The following is a 21,653-nucleotide window of genomic DNA, read 5'->3' as shown; positions in this document are numbered from 1 at the left end:
CAGACGTCCGGGGAAATTACACTCCCCGTTTTGGTAGGCAGTGTGACTCTGGAAACAACATTCCACATCATGGACCAAGACACCGCGTACAACGCCATAGTGGGATGACCATTGTTACACCCCATGAAGGTCGTCCCCTCCAGCTTATACCAAGTCATCAAATTCCCAACTCCTTGGGGAATATACAACATACGAGGAGAACAACGTATGTCCCAGGAATGCTACCGCATTGATTTAGACAGCATGACCACCCAAGAAATGAAGGATAAAGAAAAAGAGGCATAACAATCAGCAAGGTCGAGGTCGGTGGCATGACAAGATCAGGGAAGGCATCAAAGATCCCGACATACTCGAAGCCGTAGGATCGACCATAAAAGTCCTCGACCCGTTCAATTAGATCCCAACGACCATAGCAAGAAGGCCTATATCAGTTGCGAACTTCAGGAGCCAGGTAAATTCAGTTAATTCTTAAAAGCTAACGCAGATTTGTTTGTTTTCAGCCATGTAGATATGACGGGCATCCCAAAGGAAATCGCCACATACAAATTAAACGTCGACCCCTTCCACCCCAAGTGAGGCAGGTCAAGCATAAATTCAACTCCGCAATCAATGACGCAGTATGCGAGGAAGTGAAAAAACTGTTAGAAAATGGTTCCATCAGGGAGTAGAAGTACACCAAGTGGGTCGCCAATGTAGTAATGGTTAAAATAAAGAATGGGAAATGGCGTATGTACGTGGACTTCACAGACTTGAACAAAGCATGCCCAAAGGATTCATTCCCCCTGCCTCACATCGACCAACTCATTGACGCAACGGCCGGGCATGAGCTACTAAGCTTCTTTGACGCTTCTCAAGCTATAATCATATCCTCATGGAAGAGGAAGATCAGGAAAAGACCATGTTCATCACCCACCAAAGAACGTACTGCTACAGTGCCATGCCCTTCGGACTAAAGAACGGGGAGGAGGGGGGGGGGTCAAAGGTTAGTGACAAGGATGTTTAAGGATCAGCTCGGTAAAATAATGGAAGTATATATAGACGACATGTTGGTCAAGTCCAAAAGGGGAGAAGATCACATTGACCATCTAAAATAAATTTTCGGCATACTTAGACGGTACCGAATGAAACTAAACCCGGAGAAATGTGCGTTCGGCGTAGCCTCGGGAAAGTTTATAGGTTTCCTGGTATCACAGCGAGGGATCGAGGTCAACCCTGACCAAATCGAAGCCATCGAGGGGATACCCAAACTCTTGACCACCAAATAACAGGTCCAAAATTTGACTGGCCGCATCGCCGCCCTATCAAGGTTCATCTCGCGGTCGTCGAATAGGTGCCATATATTCTTTGGCGTACTTAAGAAACATAACGACCTCTAATGGACTTCAGAGTGCGTCCAGGCTCTGAGGGAACTAAAGGCATACCTGTCGTCGCTGCCCCTTGCTTTAAAAACCAGAGTCGGGGGAGCGCCTCCTCATTTATCTAGCTGTGTCCGAGGTAGCTGTAAGCGCAGTCCTAATTCGAGAAAATAAAGGTACGCAATCTCCCATCTATTACATTAGCAAAACACTAGTCCATGCCGAGATGAGGTACTCGCACCTTGAGAAACTGGCTTTGGCCTTAGTCATAACTTCACGAAATCTTAGACCATATTTCCAATGTCACCCCATCTCTGTCGTCACAACTTTCACCCTAAGAAGCATTTTACATAAACTTGAGCTATTGGCAAGGCTAGCCAAGTGGGCCATCGAGCTAAGTGAGCATGATATCATGTACCAGCCGCGAACGACGATAAAGTCACAAGTGCTCGCTGACTTCGTCGCCGACTTCAGCGCAAAAATAATGCCTGAAGTGGAAAGGAAAGCCATCTAAATTCCCCCCCCCCAACACAAGACCTCTGGGTCCTCGATGATGCATCTAACGCCTCGGGATCCGGACTAGGACTCGTACTCAAATTCCTAACAGGTGAAGTAATTCGCCAGTCTATAAGGTGCCCGAATATGACTAACAATGAGGCCGAGTATGAGGCCGTCACTGCAGTTTGAGACTAGCACTCAAGTATAGGGAAAAATATTTAAAATAACATTGTCATTCCCAGCTCATGGTCAACCAAGTCACATAGACTTTCCAAATCAGGGAACAAAGATTGCAAAAATACTATACCGAAATCTGCAAGTTGCTACCCGAGTTCGACGAATGCCAGCTCGACCAAATTCTACGAGCACAGAACGCCGAGGTAGATGGCCTCGCTAAACTAGCAGCATCCACCAAAAGCATCATAACAGGAGACAAAAACGTGGTCCATCTCCTCAACTCACTGCTAGACCAAGCGGGGTAAGAACTATTAACTTAACTTGGGACTGACGCAATCGTATTGTCGCATACTTGCAGTATGGTACAATCCCAAGTGATAAAATAGAGGCCAAGAAACTGAGAATTGCAAGTAGCCAGATACATTATCCTCCACAACGACTTGTATAAGAGAACTTACGGCCCTTTAGCGAAGTGCCTGGGTCCAAACCAAACTCGGCGCGTCCTTGAAGAAATCCACAAAGGTCATTGCGGGGATCATTCCGACAACCGAGCACTGGTCAGATGCCTCATACGGGCGGGATATTACTGGCCCATCATGAAAAATGAGGCTGTAGATTTCGTGAAAAGATGCCAACAATGCCAGAAGTATGCCCCAATGATTCACCAAGTGGATGAACACCTCCACTCGGTCACCTCACCTTGGCCGTTCATCAAATGGGGAATGGGCATCGCGGGTCCCCTCCCGGCAGGACGAGGTAACGTACGATTCCTTTTGGTTTTAACTAACTATTTCTCTAAGTGGGTAGATGCAGAAGCATTCGCCCAAATACGGGAACATGAAGTAATCACCTTTATATGAAGAAATATCATATGCCGTTTCGGCCTTTCCAAAGAAATCAGCTGCGACAACGGACCCCAATTCACGGGAAAGAAAGCCGCCAAATGTTTTGAGAAATGGTATATTAAAAGAATACTCTCAACCCCGTACCACCCCGCTAGCAACGGGGAAGTAGGCTCCTCCAACAAATCGATACTAAACATCATGAAGAAGAAGCTTGAGGACGCCAAGGGACTGTGGCCGGAAGTACTACCAGAAGTATTGTGGGCATACCGAACAACTCCGAAAATGTGCATAGGAGAGACACTCTACTCTTTGGTCTACGGGACCAAGGCAGTAATACCAGTCGAGGTCGGAGAGTCCAGTCTAAGGTACTCCTACGAGAGCGGCGCAAGCAACGACGAGAGAATAAAGTAAGAACTCGACGAAGTCGACGAACGAAGAGATATGGCCTATATAAGAATGATCGCCCAAAAACAGCAAGCAGAACGCTATTATAACAAGAAAGAAAAGGTCAGGCAGCTTAAAATCGAGGACTATGTACTGAAAGCTAAAACTCAAGCGAGCATAGATCCTAGGCAAGCTGGGAACAAATTGGGACGGTCCATACAAAATCACAGCGAACGCAAATAAATGATCATTTCAACTAGAAACAATGGAAGGAAAGCTACTACCAAACAACTGGAATACCGGCCAGCTCAATACTTCAACTTTTAAAAGAAAAAAGTGTCCCCCAAGTCGTACTCTTCTTTTCCTCACTTGAATTTTGTCCCGATTGGGTTTTCTCAAGGAGGTTTTTAACGAGGCGGCGAAGGGAACACTCTAAGTCAAAGTATGCGAAGACAAGGTCACGATCACTATTTCATTACTCTACCTCTCACTATTCTCCAGATCGACCAATGAAGGGACTAGATAGACCGGGACTGGGACTGGAACGCCAGCCAACACCCAAAAATCTGTAAATTTCTCCAAGTATGTAGCATAATCAACAAAGTCAAGGCAATAAATTTTACACTTATCAGCACATCTTCCTTAAATTCAGGTTATGTTCGACCTCACTCGAACTAACACCTACCGGCCCTGAGACATAATTAAATTCTGGTTATGTTCGACCTCCCTCGAACTAACACCTACTGACCCTCGACCATAATTAAATTCAGGTTATGTTCGACCTAGCTCTAACTAACACCTACCGGCCCTCGGCCATAATTAAATTCATGTTATGTTTGAACTCGCTCGAACTAACACCTACCGGCCCTCGGCCATAATTAAATACATGTTACATTCGACCTTGCTCAAACTAACACTTACCAGCCCTCAGCCATAATTAAACTCAGGTTATGTTCGACCTCGTTCGAACAAACACCTATCGGTTCTTGACCGCGATTTAATGAAGGGTCACGACCAAACAAGTCAACGACCTCATCCATGACTCAACGCACAAAAAAAATAGCAAAGGCAACCAAATAACAAAAGCAAAAAATATACAAGTACAGAAAATAAAGCACAGGAAAAGAAATAGATGCAGAGAACAACCTTGGCATTTCATACTTAAACATTTTATTACAAAGGCTAGTGAAGGCGCCCGTAAAAATACAGAAGTTCACAAAAAAGAAGGAAAAACTACTGATCACCACCATTATGATCCCATGCACCTTTACCACCATGACCATCGATGCCCAGGCCGCCTTGATCCCCCCATCACTGTCATCTTCGCCCTCAGGGTATGCAACATCATACCAGGCATTCTCTTCAAGTTGATCCACGCCCTCGTCCCCCTCGTTGTTGCCGGTTTCAGGCGTGGCGGGATCATATCCACAAGCAATCCGACCCTCACGGGCCTTAACACGAACATCATCAAGGGCAACCGTAGAAACAGACCCCGCCTTATACAAATCTCGAAACATGTCCAACTGAGCCTCGACGTCAATCCATTCTTCATACATGTCTCGAGGAATGTTGGGAAATTTTGAAGTATGAGAAGAAGACGAATGTGCAAGCAGGTGGGCCTTCTCAGCTTCTAAATTGGCCACCCGATCATAAAGGAGGGAATTGTCTTTCTCCAACTTTCTGATCCTCTCATTTAGTCGATCCTCTTTTACCTTCGCTGTGGACTAATCAATCTCCCGCTCGGCCCGGAGAGTTCTATTCTCCAACTGTAGCGTCTCTGATTTCCTCTAAGCCTCCAAACGTGAAGACTCCACCTTATCAAGCTCGTTCTGCTTCTCGACGACTTCACCATTAAGGACATCTATCTAAAGCTGGCAATCTTCCAATTGCCAGCGCAGCTCGACCACTTGTGCCTGAAGGTCGCTGCACTGGGCCTCCACGGCTCTGTTGACCTCAAGCTCTTCTTCCCTACTCCTCAATGTCCCCTCAAGGATGCTACACTTCTCAATGACTCTCACAAGCTCGTCGTCCTTCTCCTTCAACTCATCACGAAGGTCCTGCAACTTGCCGCCCTCACCAAACCGCCTGCGGAACTCCTGGTACATGCCACAGTACTCAAAATATTTGTTTTTCAACCTCACAAATATTTTCCTGCACTTCTCCTCCCTTTGGGTGCTTTAAATCTCCAAAATCACAGTCTGCAAACACAAAACGAAAAAAGAAGTAAGGCAAACATGAAAGCGCCCCTACTAACAAAGGAAAAAAGAGAGGGACAAAACACTAAGCACTCACTCTAAGAGCAAGACCAGCTATACTCCTCGACAAGGTGACGTCGTCCAATTCTTAGAGGGTCTTACCCTCTATGTCGGAGCAAAGAGGGTCGAGGGCAGGTACCACGTTCTTCATGTTCTTCAGCAAGTCGCGGTCCATGGGGATCGCAATGGTCCTCATAGACCCCTCCAACCTTACCTCCAATTGGGTAAAACCGTCCCTCATCATCTTTAGTTCATCCGCGTCAATGTCCGACCCCGACTCCTCACCTTCCTCGGCCATATCCTTACCTCTCTCATTGTTCGGCAAAGAAGTATCAGTGGCCGGTTGAGAAGTCGATGCCTCATCTCGCCTCGAAGTATCGAGAACGTCGGCAGCCGATCCCTCCACCTCTGCCACCATACAAAGCATATCCACTTCGGCTGCCTCAAACCTCGGAGTCCCGGACTTCGGCTCGATGTTATCTCTAATGATAATGGTCGCTGTCTTGCGCAGTGAAAAATCACCCGCCACTCAGTCAACGGCCTGGGCGACCCCGTCATCGGCATCCGTTGATCTCCTCTTACGGGGCATCAACTCCACCTCGCCCGGCACAAATTTGTCATCTTCATCTATAAGACGATATATAGGAGAGGCCAAGATCTTCATGGTCAAAGTCCCCACGGCCGCGGAAGGCTCAATACCAGACACCGCAAAAGGAGAGGTAGAGGCGCGAGCAAAAATAGTCGCTGTCATAGATAGAGCAGAAGGCGAGGGCATAACAACCTTTTTTTTTCGGAACGAAGGGGCAGGAGCTCTCGACCTCCTTGAAGGACCCCTAGTTAAAGCTAAAAACAAACATGAGAAAGGGGAGGTCAGCAAAGTAAACGGAAAGAAAAGACACCAAGACTCCAACAAAACAAGGGACTTACCGGTAGAAAGGGGAGTCAACCCAAACCTCTTGAAGAAGCCTGGCCACTCACGGATCCCTACGATGAGAGGGAGGACATGACTAACCCAGTCCGAATTGTCTTCAACTAGAGGAGGAGGCGAGGTCTTAGCTGCGTAAAAAAAAGAGAGGGGAAAGGACCATAAATCAGAACCCACGACCAAGCAAAAAAAAATTAGACACATGCGAACATGGAAACTAAGTGCTTACGAGTGCAATTCCAAAGCTTAGGGAAACCAACGACGTTGGCTACCATGTCTTCGATTCTGACGAAGAAGTAGTTTAACTAAAATTGGCGATTAGCCTTGTCGTCCATCTTCACCACCAGGCACCTGCCTCCTTGGTGGTGAAGGATTAACATTGCCCCATGTAAAAGCTAGGGGAAAACAGGTGTATCAAATGCCGAAGTGAGAGCTCGACCCCAGTTAACTCGGCTAATTTAGTGAGCATCCTTATAAGATTGTAGACGTATGGGGAGAGCTGGGCTGGGTAGACGCCATAATAACGGCAAAATTCCTCCGCCAACGGAAGGAGAGGGAGAGTGTGGCCGACTTGGAAGGGATAGGCGTAGAAGGTGCAGTATCCAAGGCGATAGACCTGCACCATATCCCACCCAGCCGGGATTAATTCGAAGTGATCGGGGATGTCGTTCTTACCCCTAAGTTCTCCCAATTCCTTCTCCGTCATCACGGATCGAAAGGCTCACTTCGAGAAATTAGACCTGGTGTCAGGATTGCAAGGAAATATATCCTCTACCAAAGGGAGGCCTCCATCCTTAATGGGGCATGAGCATTCCCCTTATGAGGAGGGAGCACCATCGCTAAAGGGACCGGCTCACTTCCTTTACTAGACTCGGAAGGTACGTTAGTCATGTTTTATCGGAAGAAAAAAAGTATCAACCATTAAAGGATCGAAAATAATGAAATCCCTTGGATCAGAAAGTGTTAAATCACATAGAAGAAAGAAAGAGATATGGAGTTTCGGAGTAGAAGGTTTAAAACTTCAAAATTACACCCTAGCACCTCTATTTATAAGAACCTAGGCACCAAAATCGAAAATGATTCATCATTATTGGCGTTGTAATCGAAGCGACAGGTTCAATCAAAAAACGCATGAGAAATGAAGCAACGCATCGGGAAAACGCGTCATAATAATGCATGACATCACGACGTCATCTTAATTTTTGGACAACCCACCTCCAACAAAACGATGGGGAAAATCAAGACGTCTTGAAATAGGTGGCCCGCATAGGGCCACGTTGCCGATTCACCATGACCACCACGACCTGAATTGCTCGCTCAATTGTTTCTACCATAACAAGCAAATTCGCTCATCGACCCCGCCTGAAGCTGGTTTCAATAAGAGAAAGGGACTAACTGTATTAGGCAAAATTTGTCTCTAGAGTATCTAAGCCAAGATAATATTATGGAAAGGATTCTCGAGTCGACGTTTGTCACGATCCAATTTTATCTATAGGCCGTGATGGGGCCCAACGTCGCCGTTAGGCAAGCCAACGATGAACTAGCCATGTGTTTATTCCTTTTAACAATTTCGAAATAGTGGATTTTTATTTGATAAGTAAGTAAGAGGTGAAAATTTAATAAAATAAAGTGTAAACTAATATAAAAACAAGTGTGGTGAAGTAAATATTCAAAAGTCATCAAATGTCTACTAGCATAATTCCAAGACCTAGTGTCACAAGTGTATGAGCTACTAGTAGAATATACAAAACACTAAACTACTGTATGAAATATTGTAGATAGAAAGTAAACGCAAAAGAGAGACTCTGAGTGCTGCAGAACGGGCTCGAAAAGCAGCTCACCACTAAGTCTCGGAGTATCAGGGGTGCGCGCCGGGATGACTGCCAGATGCACCTGCCTCAAATCCTACACGATTAGTGCAGAAATGTAGCGTGAGTACATTAACAACATGTACCCAGTAAGTATACAGTCTAACCTCGAAGAAGTAGTGACGAGGGATCGACTTCGACACTTACTATGTGCCAACAATAAATACAGATAATACAATGTTAAGCAGGGAATAAATGACCCATTAACTGATAATAAATTTCAAAATCTCCAGCCAACATCTATTAACCCTGAATCAAATTCTATCATTTAATAAATTTATAACCTCTCGAGCCATTAAGTAATATCAGGTGTAATCAGGCTCCGAGTATTATTACGCACGATTTATGCCGAGTTCGTATGACCTGATCCAAAAATATACTGTGTGCACTGCCGAGGGTCAAACGACACGAACCACAGATGCATCTATTCACCTGTCGAGCGAACGGCCTGCTCCCATGAGAATAGAGAAGTTTACCTCGCCCGCAGAAGTACTTGCGATGCTAGAGGACATGGATTTCGCAAAGTGATTACGTATTCTTCAATTCTTTCCCCAAAATAATAAATCTAACTTGGAAGTTTTCAACTAAAATCTCTAGTCTCTGCTCTATTTAAGATAATTAATGTGCACAACAAATACGACAGTACAATTAAAGCATGATGTAAATCTAAGACTACCCGGACATCTCATGGAATATAGCTACGCACGGACTCTCGTCACCTAGTGCGTACGCAACTCCCCACACAAGTAACTCACAACAAAAATACACCTAAAGGGAATGAGTTCCCTCTTACAGGGTTAGGCAAGAGACTTACCTCGTTCTCAAGCTCACTTCCAATCCACAAATACGCTCCAAGTACTCAACTTGGCGCCAAACAACTCGAAACTAGCCAAATATTATACAAATAAATCAATATATACTCAAAATTCATAATGTAACTATTAGAGTAATTACCCAACCCAAATTGAAAAATTCCTAAAATTCATCCCCGGGCTCACGTGCCGGATTCCGGAAATTTTCGAAGATAATTGTTACCCATAACCTCACAAACTCAAATATATCATTTTCACCCAATTCCATAACAATTTTCATGGTTAAATCCCATTTTTATCAAAAAGAAAATAGGTTTTTCAACTAAACCCATAATTTTTCGCAATTTTACATGTTAAAATCTACCCATAATCTATGTATTTAACTTACATTGGATAGGAATTACTTACCTTCAATAGCTAGGTAGAAATCCCTCTCTAAGAAGCTCCAAAAATTGCCCATGAAGTGAAATGAATGAACCAAAATAGCCTAAGTCTAGTAATAAATGAACCTTTTTACCTCCCAACGGTTTCCGCTTCTACAAGGAATTGGCCACTTTTGCGACTCCGCATCTGCAGAAAATGCATCGCAGATGCGGCCCTCCCCCAGCTGGCCTACCTCCGCTTCTGCGGACAAAAGGCTTGCTTCTACGAGCCCGCTTTTGCAGCGTCCGTGCCGCTCTTGCGACCTTAACTGCTTCTGCGATTTCTTCGCTTCTGCGACTACCCGCCCAGGCTGCCCAAGCGGCTTTTGCGAGATTCACCTCGCTTCTGCGTGGTCGCTTCTGCGTGGTCGCTTCTGCGACCAAACTTCTGCAGAAGCGGTCGCACTAGCAACAATAAAACTCCCAGCTCTTCAAACATGGCCCAAATCGATCCGAAACTCGTCCGAGCCACTCGGGACCTTGACCAAATATACCAACAAGTTCGTAAACATAAGACGGACTCGCTCGAACCCTCGGAACGTGTAAAACAACATCATAATTAAGAATCACACTCCAAACCAAATCGAATCAACTTATGAACTTTAAGTTCTTCCAACTTGCTCCGAACACGCCGAATCATACTTAAACTACTCGGAATGATACCAAATTTTGCGAGCAAGTCTTAAATCACCATACGGAGCTACTCATAGACCTCGATAACACCAAAACCTATTTCAAACCAAATTTTAAAGAACTTTAAAACCTTCAATGAGCCAACTTCCAACTTTAGGCGCTGAAATGCTCCCAGGTCATCCAAAATCCGATCCGAACACACGTCCAAGTCCAAAATTATCATACGAACCTATTGGGACCGTCAAATCCCGGTTCCGAAGTCGTTTACTATAAATGCTGACCCAAGTCAAACTTAACCCTTTAAAGCCAATATTAAGGAACTAAATATTTCGATTTCAACCCGAACCCTTCCAAACCTGATCTAACCATCTTCGCAAGTCATAAAATAGTAAAAACACATACGGGGAGTCTTATTTAGGGGAACATGGTTCTAGAAGGCAAAACGACCGATCCGATCATTACAACATTAGTCGAAGCGACCCAAGAAGCAGCAAAGTCCTTGGCCGAAGTATCGACATGAGCCGTAGTCTAGATGTCGACAAGAGCCGTAGTCCAGATGTCAACAAGGGTCGAAGTCGAGGTTGAATATCGATGATAAGAACTGTAATGGCTAGTTTGTTAGGATAGGATATTCAAAGGGAATATTCTAGTGAATATTCTCTGCACTTGTACTATTAGAGTTTCTTAGGAACATGTCCCAAATATAGAGGAAAAAAAGCCAATGATAGGGGCATGTGATATTCATTTGTAAAAATACACTTTGATAAAAAAATTCTCTCTCTCTCTCTCTCTCTCTCTCTCTCTCTCTCTCTCACAGATACATACAAACAATACCTTTTTACTGAGATTCTTGTCTATATTATTCCATAATTTTCAATCAGATCCGAGAATAACTCGAATGTTTAAGAATTTTTCTGTCACTCATCATTGTCAGGAGGAACAACCATCTAGTTTATCCTTTATTGGGTGAATCATTCCTCCTATTTACTTAAATGTCATTTATTGTTATTCATTGCTATTAAATGCTATATTATTGCTCATGCTTTTTAGAACAATTATTGCATATTGTTAGCACTATTTGACCAAACCCATCTAATGTTTATTGTATCCTCGGAAGCTACATCTAGAAATATTATTGTTAACTAAGTTTAACCTATAATTACATAAATTTAATTATTTAAATGAAGAGCCATATTTTTGGTCAAACAATATTAATTAAATGTGCTAACTTTGATGACCTTGTCCCATTCCCTGAAGCAGCTATGATACTTTTCCAAATCACAATTGATACAACTTCAACCTATGTAGGCACGGGTACATCATCGCTGATGGCCTTAGCCTTCAGCGATGCTATTGTAGAAGCATCAAAGGTAAAAAAAATTAGCGACCCATTGCTCATTAAAAAAGAATTTGGTAAAGTCAAACTGCGACTTAGGTCCGTGTTAAACATAGGGAATATGTGGTGGTAAGAATTTGGAAGCTGCAACGAGTTCGGCTATAGGACCACACAATCGCGGCTGCTACCTCGAGCCAGAGGCATACCTATGCTTGTAGAAGAGGGGTCACTGGACCCCGCTAACTTCACCAAAAATGATGAATATATAAGTGTTTATATATTGAAAACGATCATATATTGTGTTTGGAACCCTTAAGATCAAAAGTCTGATGGGGATATTGGTTGAGCAGTTCACTCATGTAAACCTGTGAACCTTCAAAACCTGGGTCCGCCACTGGCTCGAGCTGTTGTTACCCAAGCATTAGCGAGGGTATACAATGTGGCTCCATCAACCCCGTAAAAGCGAGTAAGAGTTTGAGACAAAGATCTCTTCAAAAGTAGTAATCTTGATGAATTAATTGCCCTTGCTTGCTCATAGAAATAGGATTCATCATTATCGATCGAATGAGGAGGAGGATAAAATAGAGCTAACGGAGCAAATAGGGGTATTCCCATCCGATTCAAATAAGAAAATTCAAAGCATCTAAGGTGATTTTGAGTGGAAGAAAGAGGTCTAATGAACTCCATAGAAACTATCTCTATCTTTCTTTCCATGGCCAATAACTTAATTTTCTGGCTAGTTTTGTCTTAAGGCCGAAAGCACTCAATTATCAACTTGTAATTAAAGGGAGATGGGGTGTATATTATGATATTCTAATTCGAAGTTTTAATTGTAATTCAGAGTATCATATGACATCAATTATTGCTAGAATGAGTTGTATAGTGGGTTTTTTATACTTAAATTGATCATGCGGCAGTTTGTCTCCCACTACTATTTAATTTGTAGTGAATGAGTCATGTGATATCAATTAATACTGGAGGGACTTGTAAAATTAACTTTATTGTATTCTGAAGGTATTTAGTGAGACACAAATAGTAATGACGGATTCAATTAATTTGGATTAAATGTGAGACTCATGATAAGATCATCCTATTTCCTCTTTCACAAACCCCTCCTCAATTAATACCCATTGTGTAATGGAGGGAAGCCAAGTCTTAAGATGCTTGTTAATTGACTTAATCTTGGAGTTCGCTGTGTACGTGTTCGATATGGTATTTTGATAACGTTACACAACTTAATTAACAATATTATCTTGTGGCAGCTTAATTGTTAATTTTAGCGCAAGGTTGATGACTTTTTGGGAATTTTCATTATGGAAAATATAAGGATTGTTGATATATTATTTTGTCACAAAATTTAGCTTTGCGACTTGCAATTGACCCTTATTTTGTTGACTAATTATGAAATCAACTCTCTTTCATAAACTTGTTTTTTCAATCTTTTTATTTAATATGGAATTTCATAGAAGCTCTCAATCTTATTTTTGGAATTGTTTGACTAAAAAATATTGATTTTGGCTCAACCAATTAGATTTATACAAAGAAGGGTTAATCTAAGTTAGAAATAATATTCAAAAGATAAAGCTACCGGTGTCAAGGCAAAATAAATAGTATGTTCTATCCGGATGGTAAGGAATATGAGTAATGATAGCAGTATTCAATGATCAAAAAAGATGGAATATAACATTAAATAGAAATAAATAGCAACAAATGACATTTAAGTAAATAAAAAGTGTGAGTCACCCGAAAAGGGATGAGATCAATGGTTATTCTTTCTCACAATGATGAAAGATTGATAAGGCTTTGAACACTTGGGTTGTTCTTGGATCCGATGTAAATACTAGACAAGAATCTTGGTAAAAAAGTTATTTTTGTATATATGTGATAAGATTAGATTCTCTCTATAAAGTCAATGTGTTCTTTACAAATAAATATCTCATGTCCCCGATCATTGTGTCTTTTTCTGTTTATAGGGAATATGTTTCTATAAACCCTAATAGTACAATTGCAGAGAATATTCGCTAGAATATTCTCTTTAGTGTCCTATCTTAAAATTAGCCGTTATAACTCTGTCAAGGGTGCTCGACTTCGACCTCAAAGGTTGATATCTTCTCGATCTTAATCCTTGATGACTTTTCGACTACAACCTTTATTGTTTCTTGAACCACTTCGACCTTGGGCATGTCTCTATGGGAGCCGCACTGGCGACACATGGCGGCCTGTGAATGTCTCACTAATACTATCATGACTTGAGGTTTTTAGAGATAAATTTTGACCTATACAATAATCATGTTTGATGGAGCTTTATGCAACTTGCAGGTATTAAGTTATAAGCTATAGTTATCTTGTAAAGTGTATAATTATTCTCGAAGATTCATATACACTTTGATGTTTAAACACGTATTTAGGAAGCTACGTGGGAATTCAGAACAAGTAATTAAATGGTTTGGCTTGTTATCGTACCAAGTAGATTGCGTGGTATGACCCTGAGTTAATTAAAGAAGTGTTATTACACTTTGCAATTCTCTAGGGGCAAAGAGATTAGAAGCTAATTTACTTGTTCATATCTTTTATTTTGAATGTTTAGGGGCAAAGAGATGAAGTGTTATATCTTTTATTATACACATATCACATGTTTACAATCCATTAAAGCTAATTTACTTGTTCATATAAAAATGTCCATTCAATTTTTTAAATCAATATTCATCTTTTATCCAGAAAAAAATTATTTTTATATTAAAAAGTTTAAGTATGTAATCATTTTGCATGCAAACAAACATGAAATTGAAAATTACGTTGTGGCAAAAATATCTTTGAAATTAATAGGCTGCATAATTACTACTTTAATAAATTACCAACCTAGTAATTCTCCATAATTTGTATTAATTGAAGTAATAAAAACAACAACTACAACAATAATGTACCAGTAAATTCAAACTTACTTTTCATCGAAGTCTTTACGGAGTCTTCAATCTTGTCCGCCCAGAGTAATTCCCCTTTATATGCTTATATTAGCAAGGCTCAAAACAATGATGACTTTACAAATATAGTGACAAGGACACAACACATGATATGTAAATAAGATGTCACAAAATTAAAATCCTGGGGCAAACAAAATTTGATAATTAAGTTGAAAAATAAAAAGAGAACTCTTCTCTGAATTTCAAACCTGTTCGTCAACTGAAATCAGATCAAAGCTTGAGGGGGACTTTTGCAATAAAAAAAAAAAAGGGTAGGTCAATATTGAATTTTAGAATAAAAATAAAATTAAAACTAAAACTCCAGGGCTAAGGAAGCAAAATGCCTTTAATGTTTTGGCAAGTATAGTTAATGGGAAGATAGAAAGACCGACGGATCAGTTTTAGTATTAGTTTACCAAAACTACCCCTCGTTCTCCTTTTTCCAGTATTTACATCAGTATGGTATTTCTGTTATTACAGGAAAAGAAAGACCTAATTTTGGAAACTAACTCTCATCTTTTCCTCTTCAAAAGTCTTCTGAAGTACAATATATGTTCCTTTTCCGCACTGATCAACTCAAACAAGAACTTGATAGAATTCAAGCTGAGGAAATTGCTACAAAAGGAAAGCGAAAGAAAAAGAAGATTTTCCCAAATGGGTTTTCTCAGTTCTATGCTTCAGTTGATCGATTTCCTCGCTTGGTAAATTCGTTTTCTTTCTCCATTCTTGTTTTTGTTTGGTAAAAAATGGAGCTTGGGCATAAAAATATTCTTGAGTAGTAGTAGTAGTAGTAAAAAAGAAAATGAACACGATTTTAGCTTTGTAGCTAACAGATTAGTGCTGATTTCTTTTTACCATTATACGTGTATATTTGCATGATTCTACGTATTCAAGTACGTATTTTGCATGTATGTGATTATTGTGTATTTATATTTTGTTTTATTTTTTTGCTGTACCAAATTTGCAGGCCGGTACTTGCTCTGGGCTATCCTATGTAAGTTTGGGAACTCCCAATTACTCCATACTCATCTGTCATCACTTCCTTTATCCTTTACAAGTCTATTTACAAGTCCATATATATATATATATAGTATGTGATCTTAATTATAATTCCATATTCTGATTTAAGCCCCTTTTCTTTACAAATAAACCAACTTTTATTTTCCCAGTGAATCTCTTTTGTTACTGTAAGCATTTTCCTCATACAACATTTTTTAGTAGAAACTTTTTTTTATTTGAAACATTTTTCTCCATGCCAAATGCAATGGCAAGCCAAGAATTTGAACAATGGGATTCAAAAATTATAAAAATGTTACATCTAAGATTTTATCCAATGTCGAGGCGGGGATTCAATAATTTATATATATACATGTATATATCAAAAGTTTTGTTTTTATCCTTTTAGCGTAGTGTAATATTCAGGCGAAGGGGATTTAATTGAGTAGCTAAGTCCCCAAATGCACCCTAAGCCCTAAGGCATAACAAAGTTTCTAGTATTGAATGCTTTCATTTCCAGTTTTGGTTACTTGTGTAGTATTTTTGCTTGTTACTGGTAACGTTTACCAATTCTTTTATGGAACTGCAGATGTGCTTCAATCCGAGCTATTGAGACTGGCTCCAAATATCACATGAGGAATCTAGTCACATATTGGACCATCTTCTCCTTTATTTCTCTGTTCGAGCACGTATTTGAGAAACTTATTGAATGGTAATAATCTGCTGTATAGCTGGCTATATTATAAGGGACAGAAATTAATCTTGTAACTTTATTTTACGTGTATTCCTTTCATTATCCTTTTTAAGTCATATGGAAATGGGAACTCTTTGAATTATTGACAGTTTGACACTTAATTTAGATTAACTTCTAGCAAGATCATTTGGCAAAGTTTTTGAAAAGAAATAAGGGGAAACTCAAAGTCGTTTATGGTTAACTTATGATATCCTCAATTAGTGGCCTCAACTTATGAAACTACTCCTGTTACATATACTGATATCTTTTCATTTACTTTGGCAGGGTTCCTCTGTGGCCTTATATAAAATTAATTGCCATATGTTGGTTGGTAATACCTGAGTTTAACGGCGCATGTTATTCTTATCAACATCTTGTTCATCCATGTTTGCCATTGAAACTGCACGATGTTATTGCTCAGTTTTATGGTTCTTGTTATGTTTACCAATGCTTTGCATATTTGTGCTCGTTTGTCAACCTTCAAACTTTCACTGACTGGTTTAACAAGCCAATGGAAGATCCAGATCTCAAGAATGAAACATTTCTAGAGAGGTATCTTGAGGAAAATGGATCTGATGCTCTGGTGAAACTTATCTCAAACAAGGTATGGCATACGTTACTTTAGCACGGAGCAGCCAGTTCATTACCAAATTGGCCGCACAGTTGCCAAAAGTTAGATTCCCACCATTACAGAAACAAACTTATGACTACATATTCGACTGGATTTTGTGGCAATTCGAGCTTGCCTATTGTCTATTGATTATTTTTCAACAAGCATTAACTGTGTGCTTATAATGATCTCGTATTTTCAATCCAAGGATTATACTACGAATAATCATGCAGCTCCCTGTACTGTATGAAACAGTTTTTAACTTCTTTTGCTGTACAAAGAAAACCGATAAACCGCACCAAATAGATAATCCGAGCCAAACCGGAAAAAAAAACCCGATGTGGTTTGGTTTGATTTGGTTTGGTATTGGAAAATAAAACCTGACCATAATTGGTTTGGTTTGGTTTTAACTAAAAAAAAGTCAAACCGAAACCAAACCAACCCGATAGTACATTTATATAATTTTTAAAAATATTTTATACATATAAATATTTATTGTAATGTAATTTATAAATATTTCTTAAACTTTTTCACAATTTTATCTTTTAACGTATTATTTCAAATTTAGACTTAACATTCTTGAATGGTAAATAAATTTCATAGCCCATAAATGTAGTAACTCAAACAAAGTTCAAATCAATACTAATGCTAACAAAAGAAATTCAATGCAATACTAGGAATGACGGTAGTGTTGGATACTTATTTTAGTTTTACATTGGTTTATATTGAAAATGCATAACTTAGTTTATCTTTTTCTTTAGTGCTTAGTTATGTAATTAATATTAGTACTTATTAGCTATATTTATTTTAGCATGACCTATATAGTATTTTTAGATTATGTTAATTTTCATTGTGGCTTATTAATTGGCAATATTTGCTTTATGTAATTTTATTATCTTTGTTATTGAATATTTTAGTATAATGTTATGACTTATCTCATATTATTGTGTTAGTTTTATATAGTTGTATCTTACTAGGACTTAAGAAATATTTGGAGCACAAGTTACATATTTTATGCTATGAAGACTTTACAGGGAAAAAACCCGAAAAATCCGAGATTAAAAAACCCGACTTTGTTGGTTTGGTTTGGTTTATAAATTTAAAAACCGGACACCAATGGTTTGGTTTGATAATTGAAAAACCCGAACCAACCCGACCTATGTACACCCCGGATTATGTGCTACTGCTTTATTGGTGTTGACTCCATAATGATTTGGGAAGTTGCACTAGCAGTTTTGTACTAGTTAAATGGTTTGCAGTATATACACACACACACACTAATTTTTGAGATTTGCTTAGTTCCAGCTAATTCGTGAATGCTTCGACTGCATAGATGTAGTGTACCTTCCATTCCTTAAACTATTATATGTACATGAGCAATAGATTATTGTAATAACATTATGCAGCTATCAATTTTGTCAAATAAAGCATCAAACAGTCTGAATTTTCGTTTTGTTAACAACAGAATTAGTTACTTCCCTATTCTTTTCTAGTGAAAATATTTTTATCTGTTCGCATGCTTTCATTCCTTAAAATCCCATAAATAACAATCATAGTGGCATTCCTAATCAGACAGCGTGTGAAGGGAGCAGTCCTGTTTGGGAGGATATCAAAGTGATGGAGCACATGGCAAAACATGAAGTAGCTGAGCCCAAACAGGTTATATTTCTTAACCCTTAAATTTTCTTAGTTATCTTCTTTCTGGGAAGATTATGTGTTCACAGGTATTGCTGACAAGAGAGAGCTTGATCTGAAGCTTACTATCTTTGAAGGTAAACTATTAGGCTCATTAATCAAGCTAAATGTGAAAAATGGCAGTTGATAATGCACACTGAGATCAAGTGCATTATCATTTAGACCAAGAAGAAACTTCGTATATGCTGAAACAATCGCACCTGAAAGTTTTAACTGGTGCACTTTATTAAATTATTCCTTTTTGAAGCTAGCATTAGATTCATATGTCTTAGTAAGGTCTCGAGCCACTGTTTCTCCTGTACTATATTTGAAGACATTAAAAAAGGGAGAGATTTACAACAATTACTACTATTTCGCCTCAGTCCCAAACAAGTTGAGGTAGGATATTTTGGCGGAATTGAGCTTTGGCAAATTACCTAGAATCCTTGCAATTTACCAAGGGAGAGACGTAATGCTCTTAATTTATTTTTTTAACATCAGTACCACCTTTATTCTAGCCTAGTATTTGTTATTCTATAATCAAGCAAAAGTACTATGTATGCCAGTGATTAAGACGCCTGTGGAATTGCAGGTTGAACGTGTGAAGGAAAATCAAATTCATATTGAGAAGAAAACGATAGGAATGCAGGTCGAGGAAATGGTAGTTCCAGCAGATGCTGAAGAGATTAAACTTCCAGAGATTACTTCTGTAAAGCAAGTTCAGACAGAGTGGACTTGTGCAGTATGCCAAGTGACAACCACATCAGAGCATAACTTGAAATCCCATCTTAGCGGAAGGAAACATAAGGTAAAGTGTGAAGAGCTGAAAACTTGCAAGAAAACGGCCAAGAGCGAAGGAGATCCGCCTGTTTCAACAAAAAAGTCAAATGAGCTTAAGCACGAGCAAGTAAAACATGCAGCTGCACCACAATCAGAGCACAGTAATAATGAAGCAGCTGACCCCAAACAGGTTATTAATTTTTTAACGCTAGAACTTCCTTGGTCTTTCTTGGGATATTAAGTATTGCTCAGGATGCAATTGTTGAGATACTCCCTCTGTTCAAAAGAGAATGACACTGTTTCCTTGTTATTCTGTTCCAAAAAGAACGACACCATCTAAAGATAGAAATAATTTAATTTAAATTTCCCATTTTACCTTTTGATTAACATTTGCCACACAACTGTTATGGCATTGTTTAAGACCGCAAGTTTCAAAAGTCTTATAAATTTTATGACATATTTAATACCACAAGTTTTCTTTCTTTCTTGAACTTTGTGCCTAGTCAAACTATGTTATTTAAATTGTAATGGATGGAGTATTAAGCAAGCTATCCATGAGATAAAAAGGGATTGAGTTGAAACTCTTAATTATTTTTAAGCACTAGTACCACCTTTATTCTAGCCTAGTATTTAGTTTTTCTATAATCAAGCAAAAGTAAGTTCGTATCCCATTGATTAAAATGTACCCGGTGGAACTGCAGGTTAAAAGTGTGAAGGAAAATCTAGTTCAGGTTGGGAAGAAAACAACAGGTGTGCCGATCAAGGAAACAACGCTTCCAGCAGATAATTATACCAAAGAGATTAAACTCCGGGAGACTAATTCTTTAAAGAACGTTCAGAAAGAGCGGACTTGTGTAGTATGTCAAGTAACAACCAAGTCAGAGCATGACTTGAAGTGCCATCTTCTAGGAAGGAAACATAGGGAAAAGTGTGAAGAGCTGAAAACTTGCAAGAAAAAGGCCAAAACTGAAAGAAATCCACCTTCTACTTCAAATAAGCCAGACCAGCTTAAGAAGGAGCAAGTAAAACATGCACGCTCAGCGCAAATAACGCGCAGTACTAATGAAAAGCCTAAAGAAAAGGTCCAACTAGGAGCTACTGGACAATATGAAAAGCAGAAGCAAGTGAAGAATGCTGTTGGTTTTACTCATAGTTCTAAGCTGTGGTGTCATTTTTGTAACGTTAGGTGCCCTGGCGAGATTGATATGGCTGCGCATCTTAAAGGAAGAAAGCACTTGGAAAAACTTCAAGAAACAATGGTATAGTTTAGGGGATGTACTGTTGAAGCATGCAACTTTGTTCAATTATTAATACTAAAAATTAGTTGCTTAATCACTGGGAAGAAAATAGAGGAACAGTTTATGTCAGAAGGTGAGATATCATTCTGTGTATAATCAGTTGGTGTAAGCAATTAGAGTTTAGCGCTTCTAATTTGAACTTGGTTTTTTGTTTCTTCATATATGTTTTATAATGTTGTCCTTTCTGCTAAAACTTAAAACTATTTTTTCAGAATTGATAAGTTTTCTGATGGAAAGATTTGTTCTCTGTTCGAGTTAAATAAATTAAAAAAAGAAAAGGTTAAACTGCCCTAGTAATATTATTAATAATTTGCACCCTAACCTGTCTATCTCCATGTAAAACCATAACTAAGACCATTTCTTTTATCATTTATAGGGCAAACTAGGAATTTTGTTAACTTGGAAATAAAATTTTAAAAATATGGTGTATATTGAAAAGGAGCTACACATGGAAACAACAAAGTTACCATGCCTAAAACTGTTGGAGGCATCAGAAAATCGGGGAACTAATTGGAAAGTTGAATTATATTTTCAAATACAACAATTAAATATCGGGCATTAGGTTGGGTTGAAAAATAATTTTGTTATGTGACGTCACATGGATATTATATAAAGTGAGCTGACATGATTACAATTATAAGTCCATTATATATACATTAGCACCCAACTTGCATTTTTCGGGAATAAATTTAGTATTTCTGTAATATATAAGTATACTTAAGTTGTTTTTGTGTCACAAAATTAAAGTTGGATGATCATAAGTGAAATTAACTACCGAGTATAAGTTTTAAAGAATACTACAAACTTAATACCGATATATCTATTTCTCAAAACTGTATAAGTTTTAATTTTAAAGAATAGTACAAACTTAATACCAATATATCTATTTCTCAAAACTGTTTTACTAGAGGATTTTTCATAAATAATTATAATTTATAACCTAATAACTATAGTTTGCCTAATTACGCAACGAATACAACCTGTATTTATTTGCGCAATGAATACAACTAAGGCGAAATACATAATACAGAAAAATAAAATGTTCTTGTTAAGAGTCGAGAACTCAAGACCTCCGCTAACTAATCAGGTGCT

At 39.0% G+C, this 21,653-nt stretch overlaps 1 protein-coding gene across 3 annotated transcripts; it reads left to right on the top strand.

Moving 5' to 3' along the window:
• Nucleotides 1-15,008: 15,008 nt before the first annotated feature.
• LOC104103625 (uncharacterized) lies at nt 15,009-20,618 on the top strand. 3 transcript variants are annotated; one of them, XM_070187435.1, is made up of 7 exons: nt 15,009-15,171; nt 15,438-15,464; nt 16,056-16,178; nt 16,485-16,803; nt 18,382-18,468; nt 19,076-19,453; nt 19,965-20,618. In XM_070187435.1, exons 1-7 carry the CDS (start codon nt 15,125-15,127, stop codon nt 20,526-20,528), a joined length of 1,545 nt encoding a protein of 514 aa, XP_070043536.1. In that variant the 5' UTR covers nt 15,009-15,124; the 3' UTR covers nt 20,529-20,618. The 3 variants fall into 3 exon arrangements, with proteins under 3 accessions (XP_070043536.1, XP_070043538.1, XP_070043537.1); XM_070187437.1 differs by lacking the exon at nt 15,438-15,464; XM_070187436.1 differs by lacking the exon at nt 18,382-18,468.
• The last annotated feature ends 1,035 nt before the right edge of the window (nt 20,619-21,653 follow it).

The sequence above is a fragment of the Nicotiana tomentosiformis genome, chromosome 10, assembly GCF_000390325.3.
Source record: "Nicotiana tomentosiformis chromosome 10, ASM39032v3, whole genome shotgun sequence".
Classification (NCBI taxonomy): Eukaryota; Viridiplantae; Streptophyta; class Magnoliopsida; order Solanales; family Solanaceae; genus Nicotiana; species Nicotiana tomentosiformis.
The sequence above is the reverse complement of the archived record's forward strand: the minus strand, read 5'-3'. Positions and strand labels throughout refer to the sequence as shown.

Excerpts from the sequence above, each read along its gene's own strand:
- LOC104103625 (XM_070187435.1), top strand. The coding sequence starts at position 15,125 with ATGGGTTTTCTCAGTTCTATGCTTCAGTTGATCGATTTCCTCGCTTG. Across the intron at positions 16,179-16,484 it reads TTTGAGAAACTTATTGAATG|GGTTCCTCTGTGGCCTTATA; the intron begins GTAATAATCTGC and ends TTACTTTGGCAG. Across the intron at positions 19,454-19,964 it reads AAGCAGCTGACCCCAAACAG|GTTAAAAGTGTGAAGGAAAA; the intron begins GTTATTAATTTT and ends GTGGAACTGCAG.